Raw genomic sequence first — 13,209 nt, forward strand, 5'->3', positions numbered from 1 at the left:
ATTTCACAATCTTGGGAAGAAGACTCTATTGCATTTTTATTGTAATAAAGCAGGAACCAGACCTCCTGATATATCCTAACTCTAACCCAATTAAATGGGCCTAAAATGATAATTTTTATGGGACATCTCTTCGTGGTGAAATCTGCACATATTTGCGAAGACATGAACTAACACGCACTGGGCCAGCGTGGTTGATTATGGCCTAGTCACTCCTAAATTAGGTTGGGCTCCGATCCCCTCTGTGGGAACATACAGTGAGCTGATGATGATTATATTATCAACAAGTCGTGGATTACAATTCGAGTCGTGTTGTCCCTTCTATTTATAAATTCGTACAATGTCTTTCACTAATATTGCTTAGTTAATTATGAGTGATTTAAAAAAGAGAAAGATCTGACGAACTTTTTTTTACATTGTCTTATCTACTTTCAGTACAACCTACAATTAAATGTAATAACATACCCTTGATAGCTACGTAAGATAGTTATGTTAACTTCGCAGCTTTTAGAAGTTCTTCCCACGGCATTATTAATTGAATTTGTACTCTTCATGTACCGTTACAAAGGGAATTTTAGTTGTAAGGTACAATTATAATCCAATTGCAGATTTTTAATATTTTCTTCTAAAATATTTTCACTGCTATTCGTCTGACAAGATATGTAAAGCTGCTCTATACAAAGTAACAGCGTCTCAAGAAAGAAGTTAGCTACTATAACAATAGTTATTTCAATCAAAATATTCGCAACTAGACTTTTCTTCAATACAAGCAATCTTAACTTTAAAAATGCCGTCGATAGTATTCAATTGACGTTATACGTCACGTCAAGACATTATTCATTCCAATGCCGTCAACTCCATCTCACAACCGTCATTGTCTTTCACAAAGTAACGAGACCAATAACTTCTTCTTCAATTTACGATACGTCGTTAATCGCCCGCTGTGTTCGTGTTTTTGCCGGTGGCATTTTATCTTTTAACTCTTTTTATGTACTACCGGCTTCAGCGACCCGCGAATACCGCAATCCCTATTAGCCAGCGATATCTCGTTACTGGAAGCGTGGAAGCTATTTATTACCTTGTACGAACCGTCCTCAATGCAATCTCTCGGAGGAACCTAGCGCAAACACTGTATATACTTTTTATATCAAGGGAATACGTTTATAATCAATATTTTAACAGAACTTTTCCAGTTTAACTCTTTAACAGATACCAACATTCATATTACAAAGAACAGAAATTTTGTTTTCTTAACATCTTCGGGTATTGGTTTTTTAGGCTAAAAATTTATGGACATCAAATAAAGGTACAAGAAAAACATAACTCACGTCCATGAGAAGGGTAAGAAGAGAATACTCTTCATTAAGTGTCCTGAGACCAAAATACTACTCTTCAGCCTCTTCCACATTCATACACCTACGTATACATTCTACGTCTCGCGTCTAATAAATGTGTAAAATTCATCTCCAGTGAAATAACTGTCATTATTATCACATTTTAAAGTAATGTAGTTAGCGACTCTGTATAAGGTTAATAACGTAAGCGTCAGAGACATGGGCGGGTTATTTTTAGCGTTAATAAATTGGCTTTGTGTTGCGCTTTATTATGTACTAGTTTCGCGCTGACGATTTCATGTGACACATACTTCTAGGTCAGTTTTGATTCAAAAACCTTGTTATAGCTCAGTAATATTGCATTATATCAGAGATTTAAATACTTTTATCTCGTACGTCTCTTTAAAATTGTTCCTGGTTTTGGTGACCCCTGTTGCTTAATCCCCAACTTTTAATTCGTAATAGGACCGCTTTGAGAATCTGGTGCTTTATATAATCCGAAGCATTTCATATGATGTAGCTATTTTACAACATACCAAAGCTTTTTTAGTGTTTGATGATAAATTCCGAGATTATTTTCTCAATCACATCCATATTCTCAAACATTATGCATATGTGCTATCGCATACCATGTTGCGATTTTACATTCAGCCAAAAGCTACAATAAGAATATCAACTTTATGTTTCCTGTGTCAATACACCAACAACCGATATCTGCCTTCTTGGCTATTTGATACCACAGAAAAGCTTAAAAGAATGACTATGTTATAAGGAATTTAATTTTAAACATACAGCACGTTCTTTTCGTTAAATATCACCAAAACAGTCGCGCACAATCACGCAAGGTTACCACTGAATATTGATACTTTACAATTTTAGCAACTTAATTTTACCTCCGCTTTAATATGATTGTACATTCACTAACATTTCCATTGAAATATTTTTGTTATTTTGGCGACTGCATATGAGCGAGTTGATTAATTCCTATATCTGAGTTATACTGTTTAGCATTTTTAACGGTCACAGCACATTTTAAGCTGCAGGTGGGCAGCTTTGAAGGTCAACTTTTTAAGACAATGTCGCAGGTGCCGCGTCTTAACTATGGCAAATAGATATGGCTATACATGATCGGTATTTAATGGGGATGTGTCGAGCTCGAAGCACCTGCAATTCGATGTGGTGGCGAGGCAGGGGTGCGGAGGGGCCGAGGGGGTTCGCGCCGCTTTAGAAAGGCGCGACCATCGCCGCGGGCCCGGGCCGCATTCTACGGCCTGTCATTCACTTCGAACAGCTTGCCTATGCAGTGCATTCCATCTTCCAACCCGCTCTCCACGCATCGCACTTCACGCGCCGCACCAAACCGACCATCTAAATCTAAACATGTCCCGATCACTACAAACTGTACATTTATTTTAGCATCTAGATCGCTAACACTATTTATATTAACCAGTTTCCGAGCCGCATTCGAACGCTTTCCAACACGATTCGAATGAGGTCTCATATTAATACGAGAGTTGAATACGTTGAAGGATAAAAATGATAACCATAATTTGTGTTTAGGTCAGTTGTTGTTAGTCAATTGTGGAATGTCGTGTGAAATCGAGACGGTTGCGCGTGCTTTCCGACAGATAGCAGCTGCGTCGCGGCGAACGATCGGTTTGTTTTTCACAATTTATTCTATTTGGAAACAGTTCTTATCACGTACGGCACAAGTAATACTTAAAATAACACTAGTAGCCACAACCTAAATAATCGCAAGCAATAAATTCAATCAGAAAACTCAGGAAATCGCATTGGAATGTGAAGTTTTGACATGGGGCTCTTACGGGTTAACACTTCTCTTCGGAAAACTTACCTGTCTCGCGGGTCGATCCACGTCGTTTTTCTACTGTTGTGGTCGATGAAATATAACTTTCCATCAAAGTCCCTCGCATAATCCCATCCGTCGGGCAAGGGTATCTCACCGTTTCGTCTCCTTGGCATATTTCACTGATTAAATCCATTCAAACGAATAACGAAGCACACTCGCGAACTAGCTACACGGCCATGTTGAATACCTCATTACGAGGTGTGACGTCACGCGGGATCGGCCAATGGCGGCGAAGGGCCCCCACGATGGAATGCGGCGCGTACGCGAGCGCGAACAGTTCCGCACGTCACTTTCCCGCCGATACGTACAAAGTACGCGACCGCACCACGCGAGCCCGCGTCGCTGACTGAGCCGCGGGCGCCCATCGCCACGTTATCACCGCTCATGATAATATTCACTACCAGCACCTACCGTCTAAATGCATTCCTCTTGACCACAATGTTTACATTACATACCGTGGCCTGGCAAACACACCGAACCGCCGACGGGTGCCTACAGTTCACAGTGCGAACTACAAAACCGAGCCAAGCAACAGTGAAGGCGAAATGTAGTACCTATCCATTCAATTTATTTACGATTCCGTCGCATGTACCTACGTACTCAGACAGATATGTATAGGCCGCATTCCAACGCGTATGTATGAGACAACACACGAATTATAGACATATAACGTACTGAATAACATTGTGAGTGTAGCTTCACTGGAATCAACTTTATGTTAACTTTATACTATCTACATACTACAGATATGATTAGTTTTCTTTAATGGTCTATATTTTTATACTAATCAATGTTTATAAAATATATGACCACATTGTAATTTGCTTCAATTGTCTTTATGTACATAATTATACAACATAGTAAGATGTATATTATTACAATACTTATGTTATGATTCTTATTCAACAAGACTAACTTAGTTCTATAATAAACTTAAACACAGTTCATAGGTGTCTGACGGAATTCAGTTAGGAATAAGAATTTTTTTTCTGCGCATACAAGTAATTAGCATGGTATGCGCAAATTATGAAGAATTAAGAATGGCATATAAGAAAGAGAACTGGTAATATGTTATGTGGAGGGCAGCATTAGTAGTGATAGGTCTAAGAAAAGATGGATCGATTGCGTGAGAGGTTATGTAATTAAGAAGGACGACTGAAATAACGAGCTATGGATCATTAAACACTTGGAAGTCTAAAATCTCCAAAAAAGAATGATTTGACAGAAGAAAAAATTTAAAGAAAAGAGACATAAACGCCTTAAAATGGATGTTCTTCGTCCTAATAGTAGACTAGGTCACAGGGTCACTAAATAAGTGTTTTTATCCAAAATATATGAACCGCTACTTCTTATTTTTCCTTGTTTAAATTTCTTTTCTGAATTAATTCAAAACATCGACGCAAAAAATAACGACCGGTTATACTTGGAAAATACACGGATGGTATTTCCTATAAAGGTTTTTAGTATGAGCAGATGAAAGCGAATGCTAGTTCAGGGTCAAATATAATTACGCCTATTTTTTTTGTTTATAATATTCTTTTTATTTAACCTAATTTTAAACAAAGTTTTTATAGTCATAAAGTGTACGTATGTAGTTTGCTCTTACCTTAATTTAATTTATAAAATTCAAAGCATTTTGTTGTTCATGTCTACGTATTTTATTTTCAAATGACTTAAACCTTTTACCTGTGAATTAAGATTACTTTAGAACATACTAGCTGGTATCCCCAACTTAGTCCACCTTCAGATTGAATTTTCTAAAATCCCGATATTTGTTTAGTAAAAATAATTTTATCAGTATGTTAATTATTAAGAGGTTTTCCGTATATATATTTTATAAAAACCCCCTGTATTTATTTAAACCATCACCTCTATATTACCTCATTTATGAGATGACTATGGATAAATCCTTTTGTACTGCTCGCGTATGTAACAATAGAAATTCTATAGGCACAATTTTTAACTTTGCAAACAAAAATATATTTTAATTAAATTTACAAAATAAAATAGAATTAAATTGTTTTTCTTGCTACGGGTCGGGATCAGCTTCAGCTAAACATTGTTTTTTGTTTTATTTTGTGAGAACGGAACGTACCTGTCAGTCCCAACATTTTGACAGATATGTGCCAAAGTGAGACAATTTGTCAAAATTTACAATAACTTTGCAACACGTAGTAGATTTTAAAAGATTTGTGAACGTTTAATAATTAATTCGGTAGAAAAAAAATCACCATGCCCACCAGTGATAGTGACGATTTTGAGAGTGCTGATGAGGGTCAAAACAGCCCACAAAAGAAGGAGAGAAAGAAGCGATTATCTTCGTCAAATTATAGCGATAATTTAGAATCAGATCAGGAAAACAGGAAAGGCCAATCAAAAACATATTCAGAGCCTAAAAAAGTAGGAAGCCTCTTTCAATTTCGTTAATATTAGTCTTTTATTTTTGTCTTTTTTGTTTTGCGTTGTTTAATGATTGAATTGCCCGTTTTATTGTTTCTTATTTACATAGGTTGAAACAACAGATGGTTGGGATGATTTTGACATCGATGAAGGTTCTGAAATTACAAAAGTTAGCTCAGAAAAGGATACTTCAGGGCCAAAATGTGAAAATACAACAAAAACCTTGAATGCCACAACCTCAAATACTGACAAGGGAGCTAGCAATGATTCAGGCTGGACTGATTTTGACGATTGGGGGGACACAGACATACCTAAAACTGGCAAGGTACTAATAATATCTTTAAATATGTGTGCATATAAATGGTCTGTCCTCGGCGGTATTTCCAAACCGCTACGACTTAGGGTCCTTCAAGAAGCGAGCTTATCACCACCTAAAAGGCCGGCAACGCATCTGCGGTTCCTCTGGTATTGCTGATGTCCATGGGCGTTGTTGAACACCTCGGTGTTCCCGCTGATTGTTTGCCCCCTTCTGTTATAAAAAATAAATAAATAAATAAATCCTCTTATTGATTTACTATTTAAATACTTACAAGTTTAATTTTTAACCAAAATACATTCACTACTAGAGTTTGTTGTTTATTAACTGGCAGACAGTTAAACTAAAAAGGTAAAAAGAGATGCATAACATTTTTCCTTTACATAATAAAACAAACCCACAATTAAACAAAGAGATACATCATTAATTTATCCTATTTTTATTTCCAGGAAGATACTACCAAACAACCTGCTAAGAACATAGAAGAAGTGACGGAACGGTTAGCGGCAACATCTACAGCGACTTCAACAAAGAATGAAGGTTGGGGCTGGGGATGGGGCATGGACTCTATACTGAGCACAGCCACTGCTGGCATCACCAATCTCACCACACAAGTTTCACAGGTCTTTATTTACTAAATATGATAATTATGTAGGAAAATAACTATGCTAAATAAATAATTGTAATACAATAGTATTTGCATTTATGAACTGGGCACTGGGTGTAAAGTCAAATTTTATGTGTCTTTTAAGTAACTAGCCATCGCAGAATTAAAATAACACTATGTGTTCTTCTAGCTTATGTCCTACATGGTTGAATGTGTCAACCTTAATAAAAAGTATTATAATTTTTAAAGATATGACCATTAACACTGCTGTTATGATTTGTTTAGAATAGGTCAGTGAAAGTAAATACTATTTCAATTTTTCAGGGGATTTCAACAGTCTTAGAAACTAGTATTGGGGCACCAGACCCTGAAGAACTTGCCAGAAAAGCTTCTCAAAGTGTTGAAAATAAAAATAAAGGCGAGGACAGTGTACCAAAAGATACTAACAAAGATAAACAGGAAGAAAGTACAAATAGTGATGCGCAATTTCCATTTGGAAGCCTTTTATCTGGTGTTACAAAATTTGTGGAGACAACTGGTTTGTATTTTTTATTAATATTTTTAATATTGTTACTATTGAACTTGGCCAAAGGCGAATCTAAGGGACTGCTAGCTTGCTTTAGAGATTCTTAATAACTCCAGTTTTTTTTTTTATATATTATAAAGTGGCAATTGAGTGAACGGTCACCTGAAATAGCGAAGTGACTGTAGCCCATAGTCATACGCAATTGCATATGCATGCCTACCTTTAATCAACGGAGGAGAGGATGCACAGAAAGAAAACATTTCCATGCATCCTCTCATCCGGAAAGTCCACTTCCACTTCCCATCCTTTCTTTATAAGAAAATGGGTAGGAAGGGAAAGAGGAGCAATAATCCAGGACGCACACTCATCAAACGAAACGCGGAATTTCTTTCACTTGTCGCCTGTCTTCTGTGTGGTAATGGTATTTCACCGGGTGAGCCGGGCTAATTCGTGCGAAGATGTTAAAGCGGTCTCTACCACTGTTAACTGGGCTCGACTGTATTTTTTTTTACTAAAGTATGATCTGAATTTTTAGTTTGTTACTAATAAATATTTGATTCAAACCTAAAGTTAAAAAAATATTTTTTACTTAAATATTGTTATTAAAATCTGTATATACACAAACATATTCTTGAAACATACTATGTTGTTTGCAAACATTTTATTAATTTGTCAAATCTTTTCTCATATAAAAGGTACAAAAGTCTTAGCCGGAGGTTTAGATACTCTTGAGACGATTGGCAAGAAGACTATGGAAGTACTCCAAGATGGTGACCCAGGGTTGGCTAAGAAACGAGCAATGCTCGGTCTGGATTCAGCGGATAAGCCAGTACTGTCTCAAGTGCTGAGAGAAGCAAAGGCTAAAGCTGATGAGGAAGACAGGATTAAAGAACAAAAGAGGGAGGCCAAGGAGGTTCATTATGAGACATTGTTTGATGATTTTGAAGGTAATTTACATTAATAATTCTGATTTTAAAAAAGATTTCTTGTAGGAGTTTTTTTATTTCATTTCGATGTTTTCTCTTATATTTATTATGTTGGAACTTTGCTTCTATTGAATCAATTTTAATGATTCTAGTATTATTATTTTAACAGTGATAGAGCTCTCTTTAACATCTTCGCACGAATTGTCCCGGCTCGCCCGGTGAAATACCACGACCACACAGAAGACAGGCGTCAAGTGGAAGCAATTCCGCCTTTCGTCTGATGAGTGTGCGTCCCGGAGACCTAATTTAGTCCTCTTTTACTTCCCACCCTTTTTCTTATAAGGAAAGGATGGGAAGTGGAAGTGGACTTTCCGGATGAGAGGATGCATAAAAAGGGGAAATATTTTCTTTCTGTGCATCCTCTCCTCCCTAGATTAAAGGTAGGCAACGCATATGCAATTGCGTATGTCTATGGGCAACGGTCACTTCGCTATTTCAGCGATATCAGGTGGCCGCTCGCTCGTTTGCCACCTTATGATATAAAAAAAAAAACAATTTTTGACATAAAGAACAAACAAAAAAAAATCTATATTCCTGACATTATTTCCTGATAATAATATTAACTTGAGGATTCTTTTATTCCAGGCTTGGTACACTTGGAGGCGTTAGAGATGCTATCAAGACAGGTCAGCATGAGGATAGAGGAGAGGATTCGTGCAGCCGACCCCAGTAAGAGACAAGACATTAAAGAGACGTTGCAGCAAGTTGCCGGTCAGTTATACTTTTAATTACATGATAATTTTTAACTACTTTTTGATGGAGTTATTTTAAACTAAGATTTTTATACTATCATCATCATCATCATCTCACTATACGTCCCCACCGAGGGGCTCGGTGTCTACCCTAAGTTTTATACTATAGTTATAAATTATTCATTCTATAATTGGAGCATAGAATTTTTTTTTTAATAAAATATATAAATGTAATAAAAATAATGAACATTTAGTAAAGTGATAGAGATTTGGTAATAGAGAAAAATTTGAAATTTTCTTTTTATATATGTGTGTAGAATTTTCTATTATATATTTTTATGCCATAATTATATATCTTACTTGAATTTTCTTACTAATATTATAAATGCCAACGTTCAAATGGATAGATGGATGTTTGAAGGCATCTCCAGAATAGCTGCATCTCGATGATATTTGGCAAACATATTATGGAAGAAAACATATGCTCCTTAAGATTTTTTTAATAAGTGGGAAAAATCACTGTTAAAGAGTTTTGTTATATAGTTAACTAGCTGTCGCCCGCGAGTCCGTACGCGTAAGACAAAAAAATAGTTTCCGATTTTTTGGGCTATCGAAAAATATATATATAAAATTTCATAACAAAATATTCCAGCCATTTTATATATAACACTAGATTAATAGTAAATAAGAGGCATTATTCTGTATCCGCAGAGCTATGTGAGATGCCGGAGGAGGATGATGATGAGGAGGAGTCAGGAGACACTTCGCGGCCTGACGCGTTGCACGAGCGCCTGCAGACCGCCACCAGGGACATCGGACTGAAGATGCAATATCAACCTCTTATCAAGTAATATGACTTATATTTCATTCCAAAGACAAAATCTTTTCATAGACAAAATGCACATGGTATATTAAAATTGATAAATTATGGAATACTAGCTGTCGCCCGCGACTCCGACCGCGCGGGATTAAAAAATACTTAATTATTAGCCTATGTGGTTTTCCAGACTATGTTCTACATCTATGTAAAGTTACAGTTTGATCCGTTCAGTCGTTCTTGAGATACCTTCAAACAAACATCCATCCATCTAAATATTCGCAATTATAATATTAATAAGATTTAACGTTGGTTTCCGAGACCAAAATCTCTGTATAAAACTTATCGTCATCCCTGTCTTTGACAAAACAGAGATATGTGCCAAACGGAAATTTTAGGTTTAGAAACCCACGGTTATCCTTTGATAAGCAACTGATACAATTAATATTTTAATTCCAGACATTATAAAGAGACATTGGAATGGTTATCAACCGGTGACATATCATCACGCGCAGTATACAAGCGCGGGGTGAGCAGCTTGGCGCATGCCACCGCGCTCGCTGTGGAAACCTACCATAAGACTGCGGAAATGCTGCTGGTGAAGACACGCCGCTCTACTGCTGATGAAGCTGACGCACTCACACAGTTAGTATATTAATTAATCTATTTCGAATTAAAAATTAACTTAATTAGTAGCCTAAGTGTTCTACTAGAGCAGTCTTTCCCAAAGTGGGCGATAACGCCTACTTGTGGGCGCTGCAGGACTCAAGTTGCGGGTCATAGTAAAAGTTTCGTTTAGAAATCTCCGTTAATATACATATATAGGTCACAATAATTAATTAATTTAATTTGAAGTTATAGTGGTTATTAAATATGTGAAAATATGGGGGCGCTAAAAAATATTTGTTCTCAAAGTGGGCAGTAGACAAAATAAGTTTGCGAACCACTGTTCTACGCTATGTTCTACATCTATAACTGATTTCAGCGAAATCTTTGCAGCCGTTCTGGAGATGCCTTCTAAAAACAACCATCCATCTATACATCTAAACATTCGCATTTATAATATAATTAAGATATATTCTTTCAAACCATATTTATTTTCGTAAAATTTTACTAATGTCACTAATATTTTAAGTGCGAATGTTTGGATGGATGGATGAACGGATCTTGCTGATATTTGGTATAGATGTAAAACGTAATCTGGAAGAACGTATAGTCTACTAATTATTAGTTTTTAATACTACATGGACGGAGTCGCAAGCGACAGCTAGTAGTCGTAATAGACGCCATGTAAATTTACGTTCCTCTCTTTAATTTATACGTTGTATTTTAATGAAATTATGTATATTTTTGACAACAATATTGAATTTATAATGTCAATTTTCAGAATGACAGTAGTGATAACAAAGCACATAGGTGATATAGCGACACTGTTCACCGCGAGGCTGAACTCCATCACCGATGAGGACAAGGAGCAAGTCAGCAATCACATCACCAATATATTTTTAGAGGTATATTTTAATGTGTCAGAGTCACAGGCATTGGGGATGACTTATGTCCAACATTGGGCAGACAGGGCCGGATTTGTAATTTTCGGCGCCCTGGGCGACATTTTGCGGCGCCCATTTTTGAGTGTCGGAGGGAAATCTTTCAAAGATAGGGTATCTTAGGGGGCAATGTGGGCGCCTCTTTTTATTTTACAATGGCGCCTGAGGCGCCTCTTATGCCCGGCGCTGAACAGGGTTGTGTGGATTCTTACTGACTAAAACCACTGAACTGTGAAGGTCCTCCAATGGAACGTAATAATAATTTAATGAATGTTTGTTCGCAGGCCGATAACAGTTGCAAGTACATACAGAACGCTTTCCAACTCGCGTTACCTATCATACAGATTGGAGCCGTTTAAATACAAAATATATTTATTTTACTTTTGTATGTATAAGAGTATAAAATTTTTAATATAATATCTGAATGACGAAAAGAAGAAATCCCATACTACTTGTATGTATAAAGTTATGTGACGTCATTATTTCGCGTGTCTCATGTTATTCTGCACGCGTTGTATTAATGTAATTTTATTCAGTAGCAAGGATCGCTATATTTTTTCGCTTATAAAGTATCTAACCGTGTGTTTCTGAGTCTATAACGTTTTAAACATTACTATCTCTGTTTTATACTGAGTTTTAGGTGTCAGAAACCCACGGTTACCTGAGTTTCTCGCCCACGAAGCTCGACTGTATATATTCTCTTAAATCTCACGTGTTTTTTTTATATTTCTAACTGTTATTAATTCCCATAAAATATTGTATTATTAGCAACTTTATAAAAAATTTGAAATGAAAAAGACCACTGTTTGGTATCCATATAAACTTTCATTATCTTGTATTCGTGATATTGATTGCATTTAATATAATATGTTAAATATAATATTTGCTAGTACTAAAGGTAATAATGAGTTTTTACTGACGAAAAATTAACATATACACCGTGTTATTTCTTACTAATATTATAAATGCGAATGTCTGGATGGATGAATGTTTGAAGGTATCTCCAGAAATGCTAAATCTTTGATGAAATTTGGCACACATATAGAACATAGTCTGGAATGGCATAGGCTACTTATTAATGTTTTTTTTTTAATTCCACGCAGACGGAGTCGCGGTCGACAACTAGTTTTGTATAATAACAAAAACTCATGTTTTATGATGCAAGATGTGTGCCAGGACTATGTATTTGATATGTCATTATGACAATAATTTTGCTTAATTCTTTAAATTTTTTTTTATTTAAATAAATAGTCATAAAAAACATTTTCAACTCTGATTTTTATGCTACTAAAATGTATTACGTATTTGTATAATATAATAAATTAAAAAAAAAATGTAAGGTGTGTAATTTCTTGTTTTTAATTTGTGTTCCAAATACTCCATAATATAATATTTAAAAATCTGTTTTCCTTTTGAAGTACTTTAAAAAAAATTAAAAAAAAACTTATAATGATTAACAGTGTCGAAAAATTATATCTTTGATAATACTTTGAAAAGGTTAAAATATGATGCTTAATTGCGATGTGATTGTTGCCAACGTCCATACCACGTTGAACACACCGGTTCTCGTCCGATCACCGAAGTTAAGCAACGTCGGGCGCGGTCAGTACTTGGATGGGTGACCGCCTGGGAACACCGCGTGATGTTGGCTTTTTGCTATTTTTTTAAGGGTATTATCGATTTAATAATAAGATTCTTACTTTAATAGTTGCTTTCGCCAACGTCCATACCACGTTGAACACACCGGTTCTCGTCCGATCACCGAAGTTAAGCAACGTCGGGCGCGGTCAGTACTTGGATGGGTGACCGCCTGGGAACACCGCGTGATGTTGGCTTTTTGCTGTTTTTTTTTTAAGGATATCGTATTAGTAATAATTGTTATACATTTATTTATATACATTTCTAATATAATACATTTCATATAAAAATTATATAAAACATATTATATTAAAAAGATAACACCACCGGCTGCGGAATCCCATGACTCAAACAACCAGTGGTCAGGGCTGCAGAGACAGGAACCTTCTCACGATGCGCGCGGTTTCTAGGATAACTGCCTTTTGTATCGGGCCCTTAATCCAACTGTTTAGCGAGAGCTTCTTGAGATGTTGGTCGAA

The 13,209-nt window shown here is 36.1% G+C and overlaps 2 protein-coding genes across 3 annotated transcripts in view; one reads left to right on the plus strand and one right to left on the minus strand.

Annotated features, from left to right (window-relative positions):
• kibra (WW and C2 domain containing protein kibra) overlaps positions 1-3,839 on the minus strand; it is a 70,571-nt gene extending 66,732 nt beyond the window's left edge. The window contains exon 1 of the mRNA XM_013316131.1: positions 3,187-3,839. Coding sequence (XP_013171585.1) covers positions 3,187-3,314 — 128 coding nt within the window. The 5' untranslated portion in view covers positions 3,315-3,839. The remainder of the gene's footprint in view (positions 1-3,186) is intronic.
• A 1,495-nt stretch (positions 3,840-5,334) lies between these two features.
• LOC106120828 (protein FAM114A2) lies at positions 5,335-12,407 on the plus strand. Of its 2 annotated transcripts, none has more exons than XM_013316280.1 (10): positions 5,335-5,604; positions 5,711-5,926; positions 6,367-6,540; positions 6,849-7,062; positions 7,746-7,997; positions 8,622-8,747; positions 9,440-9,575; positions 10,005-10,190; positions 10,933-11,056; positions 11,377-12,407. In XM_013316280.1, exons 1-10 carry the CDS (start codon positions 5,434-5,436, stop codon positions 11,449-11,451), a joined length of 1,674 nt encoding a protein of 557 aa, XP_013171734.1. In that variant the 5' UTR covers positions 5,335-5,433; the 3' UTR covers positions 11,452-12,407. The 2 variants fall into 2 exon arrangements, with proteins under 2 accessions (XP_013171734.1, XP_013171735.1); XM_013316281.1 differs by having other exon boundaries at positions 5,335-5,601.
• Positions 12,408-13,209: the final 802 nt, after the last annotated feature.

This window comes from Papilio xuthus, unplaced genomic scaffold (assembly GCF_000836235.2).
Source record: "Papilio xuthus unplaced genomic scaffold, Pxut_1.1 DF826949.1, whole genome shotgun sequence".
Lineage (NCBI taxonomy): Eukaryota > Metazoa > Arthropoda > Insecta > Lepidoptera > Papilionidae > Papilio > Papilio xuthus.

What these genes read in the sequence shown, in the direction of transcription:
- LOC106120828 (XM_013316280.1), top strand. Translation starts at nt 5,434, where the DNA reads ATGCCCACCAGTGATAGTGACGATTTTGAGAGTGCTGATGAGGGTCAA. An exon ending in AAAATTTGTGGAGACAACTG is followed by an intron (nt 7,063 to 7,745) that starts GTTTGTATTTTT and finishes CTCATATAAAAG; the next exon opens with GTACAAAAGTCTTAGCCGGA. An exon ending in GAAGCTGACGCACTCACACA is followed by an intron (nt 10,191 to 10,932) that starts GTTAGTATATTA and finishes GTCAATTTTCAG; the next exon opens with AATGACAGTAGTGATAACAA.